The sequence below is a fragment of the Haliotis rufescens genome, unplaced genomic scaffold (assembly GCF_023055435.1).
Source record: "Haliotis rufescens isolate VD_foot unplaced genomic scaffold, xgHalRufe1.0.p SCAF_29, whole genome shotgun sequence".
In the NCBI taxonomy this organism is placed as follows: Eukaryota; Metazoa; Mollusca; class Gastropoda; order Lepetellida; family Haliotidae; genus Haliotis; species Haliotis rufescens.
Genome location: NW_025963990.1, coordinates 1,109,654 through 1,131,745, shown reverse-complemented (window position 1 = coordinate 1,131,745; position 22,092 = coordinate 1,109,654). Strand labels below are relative to the sequence as shown.

Sequence of the window (22,092 nt, the reverse complement as noted above, 5' to 3'; positions counted from 1 at the left end):
ATACAATGTCAGATGGAGGTAATGCAATATCAGATTAGGGTTTTGCAATGTCTCCTAAGGTAATACAATGTCATATGGAGGTAATACAATGTCAGATGGAGGTAATGCAATATCAGATTAAGGTTTTGCAATGTCTCCTGAGGTAATACAATGTCTGCTGGAGGTAATACAATGTCAGATGGAGGTAATGCAATGTCTGCTGGAGGTAATACAATGTCAGATTGAGGTAATATAATGTCTGAATGAGGTTATGCAGTGTCTGCTGTAGGTAATGCAATGTCAGATTGAGGCTATAGAATGTGTGCTGGAGGTAATACAATGTCAGATTGAGGTTATACAATGTTAAATTGAGGTTATGCAATGTCTACTCGAAGTAATGCAATGCCTGCTGGAGGTAATACAATGTCGGATGGAGGTAATGCAATGTCAGATGGAGGTAATGCAATGTCGGATGGAGCTAATGCAATGTCAGATGGAGGTTATGCAATGTCTGCTAGAAGTAATACGTTGTCTGCTGGAGGTAATACAATGTCTGCTAGAGGTAATACAATGTCAGATGAAGGTATTACAATGTCAGATGGAGGTAATGCAATGTCAGATTGAGGTTATAGAATGTGTGCTGGAGGTTATACAATGTTAGATTGAGGTTATGCAATGTCTGCTCGAAGTAATGCAATGCCTGCTGGAGGTAATACAATGTCAAATGGAGGTAATGCTATGTCTGCTGGAAGTAATACAATGTCAGATGGAGGTAATACAATGTCGGCTGGAGGTAATACAATGTCAGATTAAGGTTTTGCAATGTCTGCTAGAGGTAATACAATGTCCGATGGTGGTAATACAATGTCAGATGGAGGTAATGCAATGTCAGATTAAGGTTATGCAATGTATCCTGAGGTAATACAATGTCAGATGGGGGTAATACAATATCAGATGGAGGTAATACAATGTCATATGGAGGTTATGCAATGTCTGCTAGAAGTAATACGTTGTCTGCTGGGGGTAATACAATGTCTGCTAGAGGTAATACAATGTCAGATGAAGGTAATACAATGTCAGATTAAGGTAATGCAATGTCAGATTAGGGTTTTGCAATGTCTCCTGAGGTAATACAATGTCATATGGAGGTAATACAATGTCAGATGGAGGTAATGCAATGTCTGCTGGAGGTAATACAATGGCAGATTGAGGTTATGCAATGTCCGCTGGAGGTAATACAATGTCAGATTAAGGTGTTGCAATGTCTCCTGAGGTAATACAATGTCTGCTGGAGGTAATACAATGTCAGATGGAGGTAATACAATGTCAGATGGATATAATGCAATGTCAGATGGAGCTAATGCAATGTCAGATGGAGGTTATGCAATGTCTGCTAGAAGTAATACGTTGTCTGCTGGAGGTAATACAATGTCTGCTAGAGGTAATACAATGTCAAATAAAGGTAATACAATGTCAGATGGAGGTAATGCAATGTCAGATTAAGGTTATGCAATATCTTCTGGAGGTATCACAATGTCAGATTGAGGTAATATAATGTCTGAATGAGGTTATGCTGTGTCTATTGGAGGTAATGCAATGTCAGATTGAGGCTATAGAATGTGTGCTGGAGGTTATACAATGTTAGATTGAGGTTATGCAATGTCTGCTCGAAGTAATGCAATGTCTGCTGGAAGTAATACAATGTCAAATGGAGGTAATACAATGTCGGCTGGAGGTAATACAGTGTCAGATTAAGGTTTTGCAATGTCTGCTAGAAGTAATACAATGTCAGATGAAGGTAATACAATGTCTGCTGGAGGTAATACAATGTCAGATGGAGGCAATACAATGTCAGATGGAGGTAATGCAATGTCTGCTTGAGGTTATACAATGTCAGATGGAGGTAATACAATGTCAGATGGAGGTAATACAATGTCAGATGAAGGTAATGCAATGTCAGATGGAGGTTGTGAATGTCTGCTGGAAGTAATACAATGTCAAATGGAGGTAATACAATGTCGGCTGGAGGTAATACAGTGTCAGATTAAGGTTTTGCAATGTCTGCTAGAAGTAATACAATGTCAGATGAAGGTAATACAATGTCTGCTGGAGGTAATACAATGTCAGATGGAGGCAATACAATGTCAGATGGAGGTAATGCAATGTCTGCTTGAGGTTATACAATGTCAGATGGAGGTGATACAATGTCAGATGGAGGTAATACAATGTCAGATGGAGGTAATGCAATGTCAGATGGAGGTTGTGAATGTCTGCTAGAAGTAATACGTTGTCTGCTGGAGGTAATACAATGTCTGCTAGAGGTAATACAATGTCAGATGAAGGTAATACAATGTCAGATAGAGGTAATGCAATGTCAGATTAAGGTTATGCAATGGCTGCTGGAGGTAATACAATGTCAGATGGAGGTAATACAATGTCTGCTGGAGCTAATACAATGTCAGATTGAGGTAATGCAATGTCTGTTGGAGGTAATACAATGTCAGATGGAGGCAATACAATGTCAGATGGAGGTAATGCAATGTCTGCTAGAGGTAATACAATGTCAGATGGAGGCAATACAATGTCAGATGGAGGTAATGCAATGTCTGCTAGAGGTAATACAATATCAGATTGAGGTTATGCACTGTCAGAAAGAGGTAATACAATGTCTGCTGGAGGTAATACAATGTCAGATTGAGGTAACTAAACTAAATAAATAAACAGATACATCAACACTATCAGATCATAATGTATGACACATTTCTCCTCGTACTCATATTGTTGAATTGACATTCTACAAACTTGTGGATATATTTGTGGATAAAGTCTATCTACAAGCAATGTTGAGTAGGAGCTGTAATGGAGATTATCAGATACATGAACAGAATGTAAAGTTTTCTTTCATCCCAAAAATAGTAAGCACCGTATTCTGCTCTGCATCAAACTATGACTCATCTATGACCTTGGGTCTTGGACTACAACTACCACCACTCCCCACCCTATCCTCTTCACTCCCCACCCCCATCCCCATGCTCACCAATACCCATCTCCACCCCGCCTTCATTACTCCCCACCCCACCCCTTCACTCCCCAACCCCATCCCCATCAAACCAACACACTGTGATTTAACTGGAATAATGTCACTATTCCAGTGATCGTGGACCTGACTCCCCCGGTGCCGGGTAAAGTTGTTGACGGTATACGGAACGGCTTTGACGACGTTGAGTTCAGTACCCACGTTGCCACAGTAGGAACCCAGTGGAGGAACCACAGTGACCCCGAGTCAGACATCAGAGAATATGCAGTACAGATACTCAGAGCAAAGTAAGTGGGAAGTAAATCACTGAGGAACCACAGTGACCCCGAGTCGGACATCAGAGAATATGCGGTACAGATACTCAGAGCAGAGTAAGTGGGAAGTAAATCACTGAGGAACCACAGTGACCCCGAGTCGGACATCAGAGAATATGCGGTACAGATACTCAGAGCAAAGTAAGTGGGAAGTAAATCACTGAGGAACCACAGTGACCCCGAGTCGGATATCAGAGAATATGCGGTACAGATACTCAGAGCAAAGTAAGAGGGAAGTAAATCACTGAGGAAACATTTGCTATATATAATGCTACACTGACTCAAACATGTTCTTATGAAATGCAAATTATAAATGTGTATGATGTTAATGCTGAATAACATTATTCGTAATTATGGCACTATTGTAAAATGAAAGAGCAGGATTTCATATATGCAGCGTATACGTAAGTGAAGAAAAACATTTATCATATAATGGGTAGGTTTCTCGGCAGGGTAAAGCCAACGGATAAAAACGATATCCGTTGGGGTCATATGCGGATAGAGATGCAAATATCAAAGTTCAAGTAGGGACTACTTTCAGTGTTTATAAGCAAACATGGCGTGGCCCTCGTCATTCGGCGATCGAGTCAGAATTAACCATCGGGAATCTGGATAACCTACAGGGATAATTGCTATCATTATCAAAAGAACAGTCTAATATGCTGAAAATCAGTGTCTAACTGTGACGTAGCTAAGGCATTTTAAAAGTTTTGGCAACTTTGGAGATATAAATTTCGAAACAATTTTGCGAGGGCACGAGGGCTAGCCAAGCGGGGTCGGTAGCCATATCTGTGCTTGTAGACCTCTGCGGCTTGAAACCTTCTCCACAAATAAAATAGTTGGATTTGGCCGAAATATGTTTGAATTGTTACCTTGTTTCGTTTTGTCGCCAACCTCGCTAAATACAATGTTTATTCCTAATGCAGGATATTTAACATCCCCAAACACACTCGCGTGATAACCTCTATTTATTACTTATTTTATGAAACAATATCTTGAGGAACATATTTATGCTTACATAGTCTTCAGCGGGATATTTGGGGAACGTCTATTATTATATGACCACAAAGTCATTCCTTCATATCTATGAGTCGATAATCTGGACCAGGAAACTTGAAAAGAGACCGAAGTATTGTCGGAACACATGGTACATGTATTCAAGTCTTGGAATATCCCAACACAGTATGATACTCAGATACAGCGATAATGTTATGGCATCTCTCTGCTGTGTTTAAACGTTCCCTACCGACTTCTTTGAGAGGTATTTAGAAGTTGGAGTACTAAGTGAGGATAGATATATCGATGAACAACTTCTTCATTACAATGAGGAGCGACGTTTCGGCGTTTAACATTTGCTTGAAGACGGTGTTAGATCCTACACTGAAACGTTGCTCCTAATTGTAATAAAGACGTTATTCATCCATATATCTTATCCTTCCTCAGTTCCCTACATTCACCACACACTGTACGTTTATCTATTCCAGAGGGTTGTCGTCAGACTTTGAGGTAGTAAAGGACTGGAAGACGCTGGGCAAAGACGTCAGCCAGATCGAGTGGCATAACTTCCACCTGAACCATCAGGACGTTGTCAAGACGAAGCTGAAAACCATCAACAACGCCCTGGGGACTGTAGAACAGACAACAGATGGGTTTGTAGTGGATCTCACTCCGCCCAGGATGGTGTTCCTGGGTGATGGACGTGAACAGAACAAAGATGCGGAGTTCCAGGTGAGGCTGTGGCGTGAAAATGAAAAATCAAACATCATGCTTTATGCAAACCATTTCCCATCATATTTGTTCTGAAAAGTAAATGAATTATGCTTTATCAGGATATGATAACAATAAAAACGTGAAGAATATGAAGAATATGAAATTGAAGACAAAAATATCACTATCATGACATCTATTTGAAAAGGAATGTTTTAGTTAACTGAGACTTTTATTTGAACAAATAACTAGCTCTAACTAATAACTGTTATATTAAGGGTAAGAGATTTTACAGTTGACAAATGGAGGAAACTATAGAACTGTTTAACAATGTCTTGTTGGTTTAAGAATATATTTCGTATGGGGGGAACTTTTTAAACCGCAAGGGGTCACTGGGTGTTTTCCGGGCTCTGCTTGTATACTGACACCTCGACATACGTTCATTTTCGCGAACACCTAGTAGCATTCTTTCGTTGGTGTTCGTGTCTATAAACACATTTTCATTTAATTTGAATAGAGATATGAATGCACAAAATGTTTCGTCCTTTTGTAAACTCATGTTATCTGCCACTTGGGATAGTGCTGCTTTCAAAGGGCTTAAATATAACTGTGAACTGAACCCACCCATTTTAATTTAACTACACATATTTCATGATCTACTTGCAGCTATCTAGCACAACTGTGGAAGCCAACTTCCAGTTTAAAGATGACGAATCTGGGTTGGACCATTACAAATACCAGGTGTATGAGCTTTACCATGGGTCAAAACATCAGATCTACCCGGGTAAGTGATCTTGTTACATAACTGTATACAATATTTTTAGGGAATACCTTCAACAGCCGAACAAAGAGTGGCACAAGTTCAGAATATTTACATCAATATCATAATGTTGTCTCCAAGACCAATAAGTAAGTTCTTGATTCCGCTGGAACAATTCTCAAGTATTAATATCACAGTACGACATCTTAATGCTGGAAACATCCCATGTGTCACATAAGCAGGGGTATGGTGTTGACGAGCATACTATCTGGTATTCAAACCTACGACCAGCGAATCTTGGCGCAGCTAAGGAAAGCACATTCCAACAAGGAATTTATATTACCAATGCCTTCTTTCTTAATTTTTCAAGTTGCACTTATCCCAACGTGACTGTAAGATACAACTCATTCACTCGTTTTGGAACGCGAAAATTCCTAATACAGAATCATATACCACTCAACTTTTAATTTTTGGGGTATTTTTATAGATTTTATGTATCTTTCCGTTTTACACAAAATTGAATACCATAATATGTCAAGAGTATACCTAAATAGATCTGATTATCTCTGCCACACGTTGTGTAGTATACATGCTTGGAAGCATCTTGAAGTATATGTTTCCCCCTGAAACAGGCTCAGAAGGTTGGGAGATCACCAGCGACCCAGGCAGCACCAGTCTCAGTAAGTCTGGCTTGAGTCTCCGACCAGGCGCCCAGTACAGTGTGAGAGTCGGGGCCGTCAACAGAGCCGGGGCCGTCGCCATCTACGACACAAACGGTGTGCTTGTTGATAATACTCCGCCTCAGGTAAGAAATATAACCCACATACGGAAGTATCCAATCTTAAATGTGTAGACGTTTTGCTCGGACATTACCATTACTTAGTACTTCTCAACTTGATATACATCACAATTACACCATACACCATAATCTACGTATAAACAGATGACCCGTGACTATCCGGGTTAGAATTGTTCTTCTGCAACCCATGCCTGTCGAAAGAGGCGACTAACGGGATTGGGTGGTCAGGCTCGCTGACTTGTTTGATGCAAGTCATCGTATCCTTATTGCGTGGATCGATGCCCTCGATATCATTCACCGGAAAGTCTGGTCTAGATTCGATCATTTACAGACCACATTCATAAAGTTGGAATAATGCTAAATTAAACATCAAGCAAACAAACAAAAAGCCGATTTTAGCACTATCAAGGGACGCAACTCTCGGTAGTGTGGCCAAGGAACCTGTAACATTCATGAGAGCTGATGTCTCTTCACAAATTAGTTAGATTTTCGTGAAGTTCAAACAAATGTGTTAGTTTGCTGAAGTTATTTGAATTTATTTTAAGAGTTTTACGTTTTGTTTTCTTGATTGCCGTCACAGTCGACAATATATCAGATTTATCACCGCCACTAGGCCAGATTAACAAGTTCACGATATAATGAGTGACGTACCACGCCGTCAGGGATTATGACATCACGTGATCTTCTTCAGCTGGCTCTAACGACAAGTTGGGTTCTTATTCTGACCTCGGTCCCAATGGGGCTTGTGTTAGGTATTCAGAGGTAACCGACGGGGGTTCAGATAATACTTCTATTTCTTACCTGTATTATTGAGCATTTCATGGGATTTTCATCAACCTCATTCGTTGCAGATGAAATGGGTCTACGTTGGCATTTTCTCTGGCAATGAAGAAGAGTTTATAGACGGCTATGTTACCCAGTCTGACCCTAGCGGTATCAAGGCCACCTGGTTTGCCATGGACAGTGAGAGTGGCATCAAGTCGTACATGGTGGCCATTGGAACCACTCAAGGTTTGTATTCCCCAAATATGAGGAACACAATGTTGTCCTGACTTTTACCCTTTTTAGTTATCCCCCGCCGCGCGAAAGCGCGAAGCGGGGGATATAGTATTCACGACCGTCCGTCCGTACGTCCGTACGTCCGTACGTACGTCCGTACGTCCCACCTGTTTGTTGCCGCGATATCTCAAGAACTAAACACTGGATTGTCTTCATATTTGGAACTATGGTGTATATACAGACTCCACAGACACCAGTCGGTTTTGGTGACCTTGATCCCATTTTCAAGGTCACAGCAGACAAATCTGCTTTTAGAGTTGGAAAACGGTGTTGCCGCGATATCTCAAGAACTAAACACTGGATTGTCTTCATATTTGGAACTATGGTGTATATACAGACTCCGCAGACACCAGTCGGTTTTGGTGACCCTGATCCCATTTTCAAGGTCACAGCAGACAAATCTGCTTTTGGAGTTGGAAAACGGTGTTGCCGCGATATCTCAAGAACTAAACACTGGATTGTCTTCATATTTGGAACTATGGTGTATATACAGACTCCACAGACACCAGTCGGTTTTGGTGACCTTGATCCCATTTTCAAGGTCACAGCAGGCAAATCTGCTTTTGGAGGTGGAAAACGGTGTTGCCGCGATATCTCAAGAACTAAACACTGGATTGTCTTCATATTTGGAACTATGGTGTATATACAGACACCGCAGACACCAGTCGGTTTTGGTGACCTTGACCCCATTGTCAAGGTCACAGCAGGCAAATCTGCTTTTGGAGTTGGAAAACGGTGTTGCCACAATATCTCAAGAACTAATCGCTGGATTGTCTTCATATTTGGTACTATGGTGTACAGGCGGGGGATATTTCGTCACTCTGTGACAAATACTTGTTTTTCTAGAACTGATGTTGAAGACATCAGAACCAATTATGTTTGAACCAAAGTCTAATATTCTTAAAGAAACTCTGTGGTGTAGTTGATATAAACTGCTCGCAGAGTGAAAGGTCGGTGGTTCGATCCCCCGGTCGCTTCATACCAAAATACGTTAAGAGATGGTACTGGTGGTTTACCTGCCTGAAGCTCGGATTAAGGGGATACAACGCGAGCTGGCTAAGACAGTATACAATATACTGTGTCTGAATGGAGTATCCACATTAAAACTGTGGCATTGTTTCTCGGTAGGCTAGGACTATAAAATCAGCGTAGTACAAGCACATACACGTGCATGCACGTTGCTATATAAATGAACTAATCTTGAACGTGACGTTATTCCATTTCACCTCACCTCACACAAATTAGTGCAATCATATTTGGTTGTATATTCTGGACTATTTTTCAGGGGGTACTGATATCCTAAGCTGGAAGGACTTTGGTTCTGACAGAGACAAATACATGGACGAGTTGACCTTGACCGTGACCAACCTTGACACGATGACCCCAGTTTACTATGTGTCTGTGAAGGCGAGCAATGGAGCCGATCTGACCAGTGACGTCTTCACATCAAACCCCATTCGGGTGGTTGACCAAGACAAGGCAGGTATGCATCTTGATTTGTGTACATTTGTCATCGGCTTCGTCGTTGTCGTCGTCATTATCGTTAACGTCATCGCCGCAACTATCGATCAGAGTAAGAATAAAAGATTAACATATGTATATCTTTGCAGTTTCTCATACATGAACACTAAAATGAATCTCTATCCCAAGGTATTGTCATCGACGGCGCCGACTCGACCGAGAGAGCTAACTTCATGGGCATCGGTAGCGACATGGACTACCAGAAAGACACAGGAGTTGTGACGGTACAGTTTGCCGGATTCCAGAGCCACGAGCATGGTGTGACGTACTATGACTGGGCGGTAGGCACGACACCTGGTGGCGAGGAGGTGCAACCGTTCATCATGGCGGGTCTCATACATGAAGAAGCAGAGACCAATGTTCCTGGAAATGGTAGGTTGAACATATTTGCAGACACGCAAAAGGTTTTGAATTCTTATCCTCCAAATATAATACAGACATTGTACACGTGCATTCTGTACAGACGTCGTTCGACGCCTTACAGTACCCTTTACCATCAACATGACAAGAGATGAAAAAACGTGATTGCGCATCGTTAGATGTTTGGACAATACAAGTGCTAATGAATCTATGTTTGGATTTATTTTAATTTTTTGTCGAGAATTCCCTGTTATGATATATAACAACATATTTTGAAGGTATCGCCAGCATGGGGTTTGGCCAGGCTGTTCTACCGCTGTCATCCGGCAGGACATACTACACCACAGTCCGCGGCATCACCAACGCAGGCAACATCCTGGAATCTACGTCAGATGGATTTACTGTTGATATTACGCCTCCTGAAATCCACATCGAAAGGTAGACACATATACAAATCATTATTCGGACTTTTCCCTTGTGGATTGCCAACACCGTGTCCAAATACGTTAAGAGACAACAAAACGATAGTTGCGAAATAACTCTCTCATTAATTATGATACTGATATTTGGTTAAGTAGTAATGTGTGCTCACCAAATATGTCGTTTTTAAAGTGTGCTTGATTGAAATCAAGAAGAAAAAGAAGTTTAATGAACACTCTGCTACCTGACCGAATGTAATTAGCAGGCTTGTTTCTTATCCAACTAGTGGATACAGGTAGCCAAAACTAAAACATTGTTTATGAAATGTGGATTATCTAATTATTGTGAACTATGGTTATGAGAACAAGCAAAGAAATCTGACCCAACAAAAACAGGTACGTCAGCAAAACATGGTTCATTTTTCACTCGTAACTACATTTTAAGGCTCAGAACAACCATAGCGGACTGACCACAACAACATCTATTTAACAAATCATTGTTCTTGTTTGACTAGCAGCGATGATTCTGAGAAAATCAGAGCAGACTTACCCAAACAGTCTACAACTAAAAGGCACATGCACAAGTAACTAAACATTGATCGTGCTTCCCTCTCAGGTATTGTTCTGGTTACAACCAGTGCAACCTGGTCTCAAACGCTATGTACTGTCAACTTAAGATTGCCCATGTTTCCCTCGCAGTATTGGTTCTGAGAACAACCAGAACGATGTCTCTCAAACGCTGTACACGTCAACTAAACATTGTCCATGTTTCCCCCGCAGCTATGGCTCTGAGAACAACCAGAGCAGACTGACCCCTACCACGACACTGTACCAGACTGAGGTGGACTCAATCTCCTCCTCCTGGAGGGCTGCAGACAGTGAGAGTCCAGTCAAGAAGATGTACTACTCTGTGGGGACCTACCCCCACGGGGAGGATGTCCAGCCCCGGACTGACGTGGAGATCTTGCTGACCGGCGAGGGGGCGCTACCCACTGGCATCAAACCCACAACTGATGGTAAGAACTGGTAGTGATGAAGAATAAAACAATGAATTAAATATGAACATCTCGCGCTTGGTAATATTACATGAACAAATTATAAGATGGTCAAGACTGTTAATCTATTTTGCTAGAAGGCGTTAAACGAACTGATCGATTTTCGCGCTAATGCAGTAAGAATTATTGGCAGCGTTAATAAAAAATACAAGATTAACTGCAAACTATGAAATAAGCCTGACATTAACTTCGATTACGCTGACATCAATAGTCTCCTCGATCGAACTTTTATACAGAAAACAGATCTTGTCTCTGTCAAATGTTGTGTTTTATTGTGTATGTGTTCAGTGCAGAGCTGGCATGAATTTGGTATTTTAAAATAGTTGTATCAAATTGTTTCAGGAAAACCAAACATTCTGACTCTGACAGCCGAAAATGAACTGGGGTTGTCTGCTAGCATTATCTCCCCTTATCTTGTGGTGGACACCTCATCACCAACAGAGGGGGTGTTGACATGTCCAGGCTTCATTCAGGTATTACCTTATATGGGGATCAAGCGGTCAAGCTCAGTATTTGGCTGACTGTTTCAGGCACCAGTTTGCTTTGTCCAGATTCAATTATTTACAGGCAGCCATTTTATAATTAGAATGGTGCCAAGTGCACCTGTCAACTGTCACACAATCACATCAATCGCCAGTGCTCTGCAAATAACAAATATAACAGTTTCACTATACGACACCAGGAGGTGTTTCTAACATTGTATAACACGGACTTGATTTGACAGCCTTAGGATAAAAGCGTGTTATGGTAGTAATTTTCATTGTGTATTATGCAGTCACCATGATGATTTAATGTTCATCTGTTTCCATTATTATGTTCTGGTAAGATATGAGGAAGAAATTGTTTAAAATATTTACATTGTTTCTGTAAATACAGCCGAGATCTGCAGTGGAGTGCACATGGACAGGGTTCTACGATGCCGAGAGTCAGGTTGTAGAGTTTGAGTTCGCTGTAGGCTCCCATGAGGGGCTGGAGGACGTCGTAGCACCTGTCAAACTGCCGGGAAATGCTGCCAAACATCTAGTCTCAGGTACAGAAGGATAACTGAATCTGTGTGTAAAACTGGCTCGTTATTTCAAACTTCTTCGGGTTTCAACCATTATAAAACAATTGTCATAATCATTCTAGATTTTTGTTGGACACACTATATAACGACATTGTAATGATAATAAAAATGAAAAATATAACGGCTTGTAATAAATTGGCAACGTTTTCATACTTAGGCTTAGCTGATAAGGTGACACATGGTCAGAGATACTATGCCAAGGTCAAGGCCATCAACCAAGTGGGAATGACGTCATCTAGCATCTCCAACGCCATCAACGTGGACACCACACCCCCATCGCCGGGCACTGTGGTGGAGTTGAAGTCTGTCTACATCATCAACGTCACCGACGAGATCATCACCGAGAAACTCAACACCTACAAGTGTGACACACAGGAAGGTGGGCGCCGCCATTATGTCACTTATATTTTTCTACATAGATATACATTGTAGCATGACGGCCCATAATGAGTAACTGTGGACATGCATCAGAAAGCAAAGATTGGGTTCCGTTGACCGGTTTATCTTTGACAAGTTACTTGGATCTATGATTGGTTGGTTGGTTGGTTTGCTGTATAACGCCGCACTCAGAAATATTCCAGCTATATGACGGGGGTCTGTAAATAATAGAGTCTGGACCAGACAATCCAGTGATTAATATCATGAGCATCAATCCATGCATTTGGGATCGATGACATGCATCAACCAAGTCAGCGAGCCTGACCACCCGATCCTGTTAGTCGCGTCTTACGACAAGCAGAGTCGCCTTTTACAGCAAGCATGGGTTGCTGTAGAACTATTCTACCCCGGATGTTCACGGGTCTTGATCTATACAAAAGCCAACAAAAGATCAGAAAGGTCGCCCTTTTTGGGCAAGGGGATATATGTCGTTTTCCCGATGAACATGTTTCGATGCTTTGCTCATGTCTTGAACCGATTATAGTTTAAAGAAGTTATTTGGCTTATTTATAACATCCTAAGTAAATACTTACTATTCACCGTTTCGCGATCAGTTGTATTCTGTTATGTGTAACATAACTACATCCTAAACTATGTGTTACATGACTACATCCTACACTATGTGTAACATTACTACATCCTTCACTATGTGTTACATGACTACATCCTACACTATGTGTAACATTACTACATCCTTCACTATGTGTTACATTGCTACATCCTATACTATGTGTTACATTACTACATCCTATACTATGTGTTACATTACTACATCCTATACTATGTGTTACATTACTACATCCTACACTGTGTTACATTACTACATCCTACACTATGTGTAACATTACTACATCCTTCACTATGTGTTACATGACTACATCCTACACTATGTGTAACATTACTACATCCTTCACTATGTGTTACATTGCTACATCCTATACTATGTGGTACATTACTACATCCTATACTATGTGTTACATTACTACATCCTATACTATGTGTTACATTAATACATCCTACACTGTGTTACATTACTACATCCTACACTATGTGTAACATTACTACATCCTTCACTATGTGTTACATGACTACATCCTACACTATGTGTAACATTACTACATCCTTCACTATGTGTTACATTGCTACATCCTATACTATGTGTTACATTACTACATCCTATACTATGTGTTACATTAATACATCCTACACTATGTGTTACATTAATACATCCTACACTATGTGTTACATTACTACATCCTACACTATGTGTTACATTACTACATCCTACACTATGTGTAACATTACTACATCCTTCACTACGTGTTACATTACTACATCCTACACTTTGTTACATTGCTACATCCTACACTGTGTTACATTACAACCGTGTACACTATGTTTTACATTGCTACAGCCTTCACAACTGTATGTCCACAGACTGCCTGGCTATAGACGCGGTGTGCCAGGAGTCTCTGTCCACTGTCAACGTGGCCTGGCAGACCTTCGCTGATGACGAGACGGAGATTGTCAAGTACGTCATGATGACAGTCATTAAATTTGTTCTGAACCCGCAGTATTTTAGTAATGCAGGAAGAAAGCATAAAGTAAAATGATAGCCACTTTGCACAGATACATGTACATCTTAGCACTTCCTGTATAATCAGACCATATCAAAGTACAGGAGTAGCATCTTCTCTTCAATTTTACCTATATAAAGCTTTGTTGTGGTTCTCATTTCGACATTTTGGCTTCTCCAGATACGAGATAGCTGTTGGCACTTCACCTGGAGGGGGACAGCTAAGGGGGTTCTTTGAGACTGATGACGTCACAAAGAGATACCTGTCGGTCACGGGCCTGATACTGAAGGGAGTGAGACAGGTGAGATAACTCTTGACCCTTGACCCTTGACAAAAGAGATATCCCTGAGTTGTATATGTAATTTGTGTCATGTCCACAAGATGGGTAATGTGTTATTCTGGCCATCACTTCCATAATAAGCATCACAGGGGAAGCTAAGTTTGGATTTACTAGGAACACACAATACATCCAATGATGAATTTCAAATTACAGATATTTGTGACAGTAAAAGCTACCAATGGAGCTGGCCTCAGCACAATATCCACGTCCAACGGTATCTACATGTCCTACCTCAGTCAGGGCTTGGAGCCGCTCACTCATGTTGGAATCTGGGATGGCGACAGTCACGATGGAGACCTGTGAGTATGTCTGTGAACACAGCTTAGTGAATATCTGTCTCAAAGCATGATACCAACAACTCAGACCCACAAGATAGACTGGGAAAACGCCCAGGGTCAGGTAATATCATCATCTTCTTATAAAAAGATGATTCAGTATCTAATTTGTAGTTGACCTTGTTTCTCTACAGTGACTTCCAGACAAGTCTGTCCCGAATGGGGGCCAAGTGGGACGTGTCAGGTGACCCGTGTCCAGTGGTCAAGTATGAGTGGGCAATACAAAGGGCTGACGGTCTGAGGGTCCAGGAGTACTTCAATACAGAAGGTGGGCGTTGTGACAGCACCTGACACTGATCACATGTCTTAATACTGGAGGCTTTTGTACATATGCATTTCCAGAACCTTAGAGCCAATGATTGGACTGAACACAGTTATATTCCTGAACTCAGCTATAAAAACAAAAACAAATCTGTTCCCAATTTGTGAACTTTTCTGTTGACGGAACTAATAAGGAGCCTATACCCTTCTAATGCTTGTGATGTTTTCAGATTTGGACAAAGGAGATACACAAAACTAAAATATCATTTACTTGGTTCAGCAGCTGAATCTCATCAATTGTTCTTCAATTCCAGGAAGAACTCATGGCGACAACGACGAGCTGAGCATGCAGAACATGGAACGCTACTACCAGTACCTATGGGTGACCAACGCCATGGACTACACCTACACCATCAGGTCGAACGGCATCACCATCGAGGATGACCCCCTGGTGCCTGGACAGGTCAATGATGGAGATGTCATGGGATTTGACCTTGAGTTCTTCCGAACTAAAAGTAAAGTCAGCGCCAACTGGGATAAGTTTGGCAGTGATGGCAATGCTGACGACATGTCAACAGGAATAAAAGCTGGTTAGATAATGTTTTTGCAATATTATATTTCCATATCTCCATACAAATGATGAGATAAGGATAGTCTTCCTGTAACTCATCTAGGAACTCAAGAAAAAAATATGAAAAGAATTAAAGAACATTCAGATTATTAAAAACAAACCTGTATGCTCAAAGATTCAAATGTATTTGCTTGTGTTTTCGAAATAAAGGGCGTTTTCACCTTTTCGTTGTAGATGAGGACAAAGAGAAATCTTCCAACCAAGAAGTCGCTTTCTACGAGGTTGCTGTTGGAACTGACCGCCGTTTCCCCAAAACACGTGACAACGTTGTGCCGTTTGTCAACGTTGGCCTCAACAAGACTGTGACCTTTTACGACCTTGACCTCACCCCCATCACGGCAATGTATTACTTCACTGTGAGAGCACACAGCCGTTCCGGGTCTAGGACTGACGTCACGTCCAATGGCTTCTCTGTTGGCTTTGATGGAGGAGTCTCCGGTGAGACCTTCACTTTTCCAGGACTTGTAGAAATATGTAGATTAATATATGTAGAAAAATCAGACATTACACAGCAAGAGTATCATATGGTACTTACTGGTAACACTCTGTCAAATCTTAGTCAGGACGTATACAAACACGACTAACAAAGACACCTTGAGATGTACCATCTGCCAACATTTGTCTCCTGTTTGCTGCTGCTGTGTAACAATATAAAGTGTATCGATCCATGATAGTGAACACCACTTCCTGAACACATCTCATCACCTTGTGTTTCAGCTGGTTTCATCGACATGAAGGAATTTGTCAACGCTAACACTTCCGTAGATGTACCTTGGGACGGGTTCGAATCCAAGATCGGCATGATGATGTACTACGTGGGCCTGTCCAACAACACGGAGGCTGGCAACTATAGATGCGGACAGTTTGTGAGTATAGATGACCTTCCTAGAAAATTCTACGTAAACGTATCTATTATAACCTTTTCTGTGGCAAGCGTAATTTAAGATTTAAGTTCCATCGAAAGACCTTATGTTGGTGATATGTTTTCAGACTGAAAGAGGCTCCATCACTGACGATGAACGACAAGGTATTTTCAACATTGTGGACCTACAAAATGTCGGGAAGGACACCTTCATGAAGTTTGAAAATCTGTCTCTTGAGCAGAATGGAGTCTACTATGCTTGGGTTGTCGGTAAGTTGAAGCAATAAGGTAGATGTTATGTGTTAAGCCCCATATTATACCACTAAAGCTGCTAACGACGTAAATAGTAATATGTAACAACACATAATAATGAGGTGCTAAAGGGAGATACAAATGCGTGAACGGAATGTTATATACGGAACTATATTTACGTCTTTTGGGATATTTTCTTGGGATAGGTTGTGTTATGAGCTGTTTTCCAAATTGGAACGCAGGGGTTAACCCAGAAACCAGTTCGCACAGAATAAAATTGTGAAGCAAGTATACATGTATGACCACACTAGATCAATAAAAAATCAATAATTCCAATTTCACACAAATTTCTTGTTTACAATAAAAAAGTCAATGCACTTGTTCAAATAAGTCGCAGATTCAAAACGAAACAAGCCCTAGATTAATATTAGTTCATTTATCCATGTTCCGAATATTGCAACTGTTGAAGGTCGTGAAAAAAGCCTCTCTTTAAATAAAAAAAAGGTAATAGAAGCTGGCAGACATTCAGTATCCAAACAGTATTTGGCAAGTAGATTAGAAAGAAGCCAGGTAGAAAATGCATCAAATCGCCCTCATGTCGCTTTCATCAAGGTACAGCCAGCCTTCTAGAAGCTGCCCCTTCCAGAAACTCCTCGAATGATCAAGCCTGCCATGTTCATGTGCACAAGTGCAGATAACTCTAATTCTAGTACAACATTATTCTTAAAAGCCCTACTTGCTGTTGCCGACTGCTGTTAAAAAATGCCCACGACAGCACTTGGTATTTTGGAATAGTAATACGATCATTTACTGCCATTGACACTTACCGTATTCGACGTAATAAGCGCCCAAGGCGCTCTCAAAGTTAGAAAAAGTGGGCTCTAATTAGAATATTATTTTGGTGGAAAAAACAGAGCAGTAAGATCGTAAATTTCATTTATGCTGACAGCCTGAAATGTTGACATACGACAGATATATTTTTCCAGAAATTAATTGCCCATAATTAAGGGTGCATATAACACATAAGTGCGTATTATACACGAATACATAAGTCTTGTGTACATTGATCAATCGGAAGGGGTGCTGATTGGAATTGTTCACTAGCCAATATATTAGCAAATATCGCCGTGGGCGCTTATTCGAGCGGGGCGCTTATTACGTCGAATACGGTATTTAAAATATATGTATGACTGTTGATACCGCCACTGATATTACTTACATATAAGAGCTGATAATTCTGATACATCTTTAGCTCACTGAGTAATTAATCATGTTTTGTCTTCATGAGCATATATTTTCCCTGAGAAACTGTGACATTAGCATACCTGTGTTGTGTTCATTATAGTATCACTGCACATCATTATTGATAGATTTTCTTTCTTAATCTCATCTCAAGACACAAAAACATGTCAAATTCACATTTTAGACACGGTGATATGCAAACTGCGGTTGAAATGTGTATCTATGCTTCTGACATATGTATCATTCATCATCGCTTCTGCGTCAATATCCCTGACAGCAACGTTTCATAATTAGGAATTTGATTCATACACCAGGTGCAGACAAGGCCGGAGAGTGCAACGTGACTAGTCACATGTTCCAGGTAGACGTCACACCTCCAGTCAAAGGCAGGATCAGAACAGGGCCCTATTATGACATGGTACGTGACAGGGGCCAACTTCGTAAATCCAACTCTCTGTTCAGGCCATGCTTGCTAATACCCGTAGTATCATTACATGTTCTTATAAGGTCTTGAAGAATGTATTGATATAAAGGTGTTAAATTCCACCAGTTATCAATGTGTGTGGATTTGTGGTGCACTCTATGTTTAGTGGCACAGTTGTATCAGGATGGCTACATTAATTTTCTTTGAACAATACTTTCTTCATAAATGTTGTCTCGTTATCATGTCCAGCAGGACAGCTGAGTAGTAGAAGTAAAAACATTTCTCATTATATTGTCATAGCGACTGATTTACGACAATCATTGTCTGAATGAACATTTAATTCCTAAAGCTTATTACCCTGGAGCCATGACATCTATATGCCTTGAAACACTGAATTGCCGTTATTCATAAGATGCTAATCCTAATCGTTAATCCCCATTGTATTGTACATCAACTGTCTGCCATCCTGAACGAGATGTGAAGTATGTCACTGAAGAAGTACTGTTTATATTTATTTATAACTTACTAAATGTCAGTTGACCTTGGCTGTAAGCCTTGATCAGAGAGAGAGAGAGAGAGAGAGAGAGAGAGAGAGAGAGAGAGAGAGAGAGAGAGAGATGTCTTACGCTTAGCCTAGCTAGGGTTAGGCTGGGTGCTCCGGGGCGCCAAGACAACAACCACGACCACTATGTGCTGACCTGGCACATGGTGTCTTTTGTATGTATATATCTACCTGTATAAAGTAAAATTGTATATACAGCAAGCCATCGTCTCCAAGTTATCACTTCCTACTGAGAACCCTATGCCGACCCCTTGCATTTACGAGTATGCAAATTATTCGTTAGCAACGTCACGTGTGTCTGCAACGCAGTGCACCAACGCGTTGTTAATATCTTAGTACGTGAAACATGACCTCATGTAGACACATATTTGGGGCTCATTTCATGTGTTTGCATTCACTGTTGAACAAGAATATGTTATCGTTTCTTTCATATCAAATGAAAGAAATGGCCTGTGACTTTAGAAATCTTGTTTTAAAAAAAGTCTCAAAATTAAAACAAAGTTCAGATGACCATACTTTGTTTCGTAAATAAAAGCGATCAAAACCTTCACAAAATCAGAAGAAAGGGAAAGTAAACATGTTTATGATGTTGTCGGAAGCTTACAATGGACGAGATTTCTTATCATTATTGAAATAGGTTTGTCACTTTTATGAATGATTCACCAAAAAATAGGAATGACACCAGGTATGCACAAACCAGTGAACGTATCCTGAAATGGATATATCATAGAAACAATAGGACTAAAAACAAACAACATTATATGGGGGTGTATAATGTACTGTTACATTCGGCAGCAACTGAGTTACTCGGCGAGCAGTGAGAGTCTTCAGACCTACTGGACAGACTTCAGTGATGAAGACTCGGGCATCCGCTGCTACCACGCTGCCCTGCTGAAGAGAGCCTCCTGTGACAAAGACTCGGCGGAAGAAACTGTCGTAGATTCCATAGAGATTGATGTCAACTACACGTCTTATAAATTCATGGACATCACTATGCAGGTGGGTGATTTACAAGAATTCCATGTAGAGTTTGACACGTGTACGGACACATTCTAGATATTAAAGGTTCATGTTTTCTTTCCAAGGGCAACACTCCCTACTTTGTGCGTCTCGTGGCGGAGAACTTTGCTGGTCTCAAGTCGACATTAGACTCTCCGCCAGTGCTGTACGACAACTCCCTCCCCTCCTCCGGCCTCGTCATCGACGGACATGACTTCACTCACGACATCAGCTGGAGCGGCTCTGCCAACACCGTCACAGGTAACCCATATATATTACGGTTTGGTTTAGATACGTAGGTGCAGAAATAATGTGTGGGTTTTCAGATACGGTGAATGGTAAGTGCACTTCTCATTGTACACAAGGATGTCTTCTCCAGTATCGAGTTTTTACAAGCCACGGCTCCATAGTCGTACTTATTACTGACCGTTGCATAAAACAAGGGTCATTCACTCATGCGATCTATTCACTTCGATGTACGGGGCGGTCGGGTAGCCTAGTGGTTCAAGCGTTCGCTCGTCACGCTGAAGACCCGGGTTCGATTCCTGACATGGGTACAATGTGTGAATCCCATTTCTGGTGTCCCCCGCCGTGATATTGCTGGAATATTGCTAAAGCGGCGTAAAACCATACTCACTCACTCACTCACTTCGATGTAGCGGACACATAATTGCTCCAACCGTTTGTCAAGTAAAGAGAAATTGGAACCTACTTCATTTTAATCACTTACTTTCTGCTGTCTGTAGGCACATTCCTTCACCACCCTGTGCCCGACGTGTCTCCATGTCCTGTCAGACTGGTCACATTTGATGACTCGGAGTGGAAGTACCTGGAGTCAGACCGGAACTACGACAGCAACAACCGTAGCTTGACCTTGACCTACAGGTCAGCCAACGTCCATCCCGAGTCCGGCAAAGTGGACATCAAACTGTCCCGAGACACCAAGACTGACACCATGTTTTCTGGAACCTACTTCAGAGATGCTGACCTTGTCAATGGCGGGGAGTATAAGGTATTAAGATACAAACTGGCAAATAGTTTTTGTCGCCTATTCCCACAAATTAAGTTTTCCAATCTGTGCGCAATTGCAAAACTTACTGTGACCTTGTCAATGGCGGGGAGTATAAGGTATTCAGATACAAACTGTCTCATAGATATTGTCGCATTGCATGTCTCAGATTACTACTGATGTCTCACCCACTGACTCCGTGTGTTTCAGCTGTCTATCCGAGCTGCAGCAGGTGATGGCCAGGCGGTCACCAGTGTCCTGTTCTGGGACGGCCCAGATGACTACATCCTGGACTATGACTACACACCAACACTGGACTGGACCGAGTCTGTCTGTGCCTGTTGCAGGGTGGAACCTGTTAATGCAGTATGAAGCCTTTCTGTAATCAACTGATTTCCTAACCCGTGCAGTAAAATAGCCGGCATTGTCTCCACAATTATAGTCAATGTACCAACAATAACGAAAGTAAATACAATTATTTTTTTTAAAAAATAACGAAAGTAGTCAGAGCATTGACTCGTTATGCAAAAGATCTTGGTTCGACTTCACACAAGAAGTGAAACTAAGTCTTGGTCTGTCCGTCTGTAACATAGCTAGCAAAATGCTTCAAAGCCGAAGGATACACTCAATCACTCACACTCAATCACTCACTCACTTATCCAATCATTCAACCATCCACCCCGCAGTCCTCCTAGGTGATATGTTCATAATCACCAGGGGCAACGGTAACAGGGTAATTTGTGTCCCGTAAACGTGTCAGAAACTCTTGATCGTGGGTTCGAATCCCAAAGTCTCCATGTTTGTGTTTCTAGGTTAGTCGCACTGTGCTGGTTGGCCTCAACAATATGATAAATGAAAATGTTTAGGAGTTGACGAAGTTAACAAGCCGTGATACAACTGAAATATTCTTCTAAGTAGGTTACACCAAACCTGGTCAACCAAACTCATCCTATGTATGTTTCAAAACCGTGTCTCGTCTTTCTTGTACCGACCCACCCCACCCCGCCCCGCCCCGCCCTGCCCTGCCCTGCCCTGCCCTGCCCTGCCCTGCCCTTCCCTGCCCTGCCCTGCCCTGCCCTGCCCT

At 41.4% G+C, this 22,092-nt stretch overlaps 1 protein-coding gene across 1 annotated transcript in view; it reads left to right on the top strand.

Moving 5' to 3' along the window:
• Positions 1 to 22,092, top strand: part of LOC124137742 — a 134,959-nt gene that overhangs the window by 88,930 nt on the left and 23,937 nt on the right. The window contains exons 96-120 of the mRNA XM_048402758.1: positions 3,132 to 3,303; positions 4,815 to 5,058; positions 5,704 to 5,821; positions 6,430 to 6,602; positions 7,448 to 7,607; positions 8,941 to 9,138; positions 9,306 to 9,548; positions 9,815 to 9,974; positions 10,736 to 10,971; positions 11,353 to 11,483; positions 11,887 to 12,040; positions 12,234 to 12,455; positions 13,952 to 14,045; positions 14,272 to 14,392; positions 14,585 to 14,730; positions 14,901 to 15,034; positions 15,342 to 15,617; positions 15,833 to 16,096; positions 16,376 to 16,524; positions 16,649 to 16,790; positions 18,329 to 18,432; positions 19,796 to 19,999; positions 20,086 to 20,260; positions 20,746 to 21,011; positions 21,219 to 21,374. Of these exons, the coding sequence (XP_048258715.1) occupies positions 3,132 to 3,303; positions 4,815 to 5,058; positions 5,704 to 5,821; positions 6,430 to 6,602; positions 7,448 to 7,607; positions 8,941 to 9,138; positions 9,306 to 9,548; positions 9,815 to 9,974; positions 10,736 to 10,971; positions 11,353 to 11,483; positions 11,887 to 12,040; positions 12,234 to 12,455; positions 13,952 to 14,045; positions 14,272 to 14,392; positions 14,585 to 14,730; positions 14,901 to 15,034; positions 15,342 to 15,617; positions 15,833 to 16,096; positions 16,376 to 16,524; positions 16,649 to 16,790; positions 18,329 to 18,432; positions 19,796 to 19,999; positions 20,086 to 20,260; positions 20,746 to 21,011; positions 21,219 to 21,374 (4,442 nt within the window). The remainder of the gene's footprint in view (positions 1 to 3,131; positions 3,304 to 4,814; positions 5,059 to 5,703; positions 5,822 to 6,429; positions 6,603 to 7,447; positions 7,608 to 8,940; positions 9,139 to 9,305; positions 9,549 to 9,814; positions 9,975 to 10,735; positions 10,972 to 11,352; positions 11,484 to 11,886; positions 12,041 to 12,233; positions 12,456 to 13,951; positions 14,046 to 14,271; positions 14,393 to 14,584; positions 14,731 to 14,900; positions 15,035 to 15,341; positions 15,618 to 15,832; positions 16,097 to 16,375; positions 16,525 to 16,648; positions 16,791 to 18,328; positions 18,433 to 19,795; positions 20,000 to 20,085; positions 20,261 to 20,745; positions 21,012 to 21,218; positions 21,375 to 22,092) is intronic.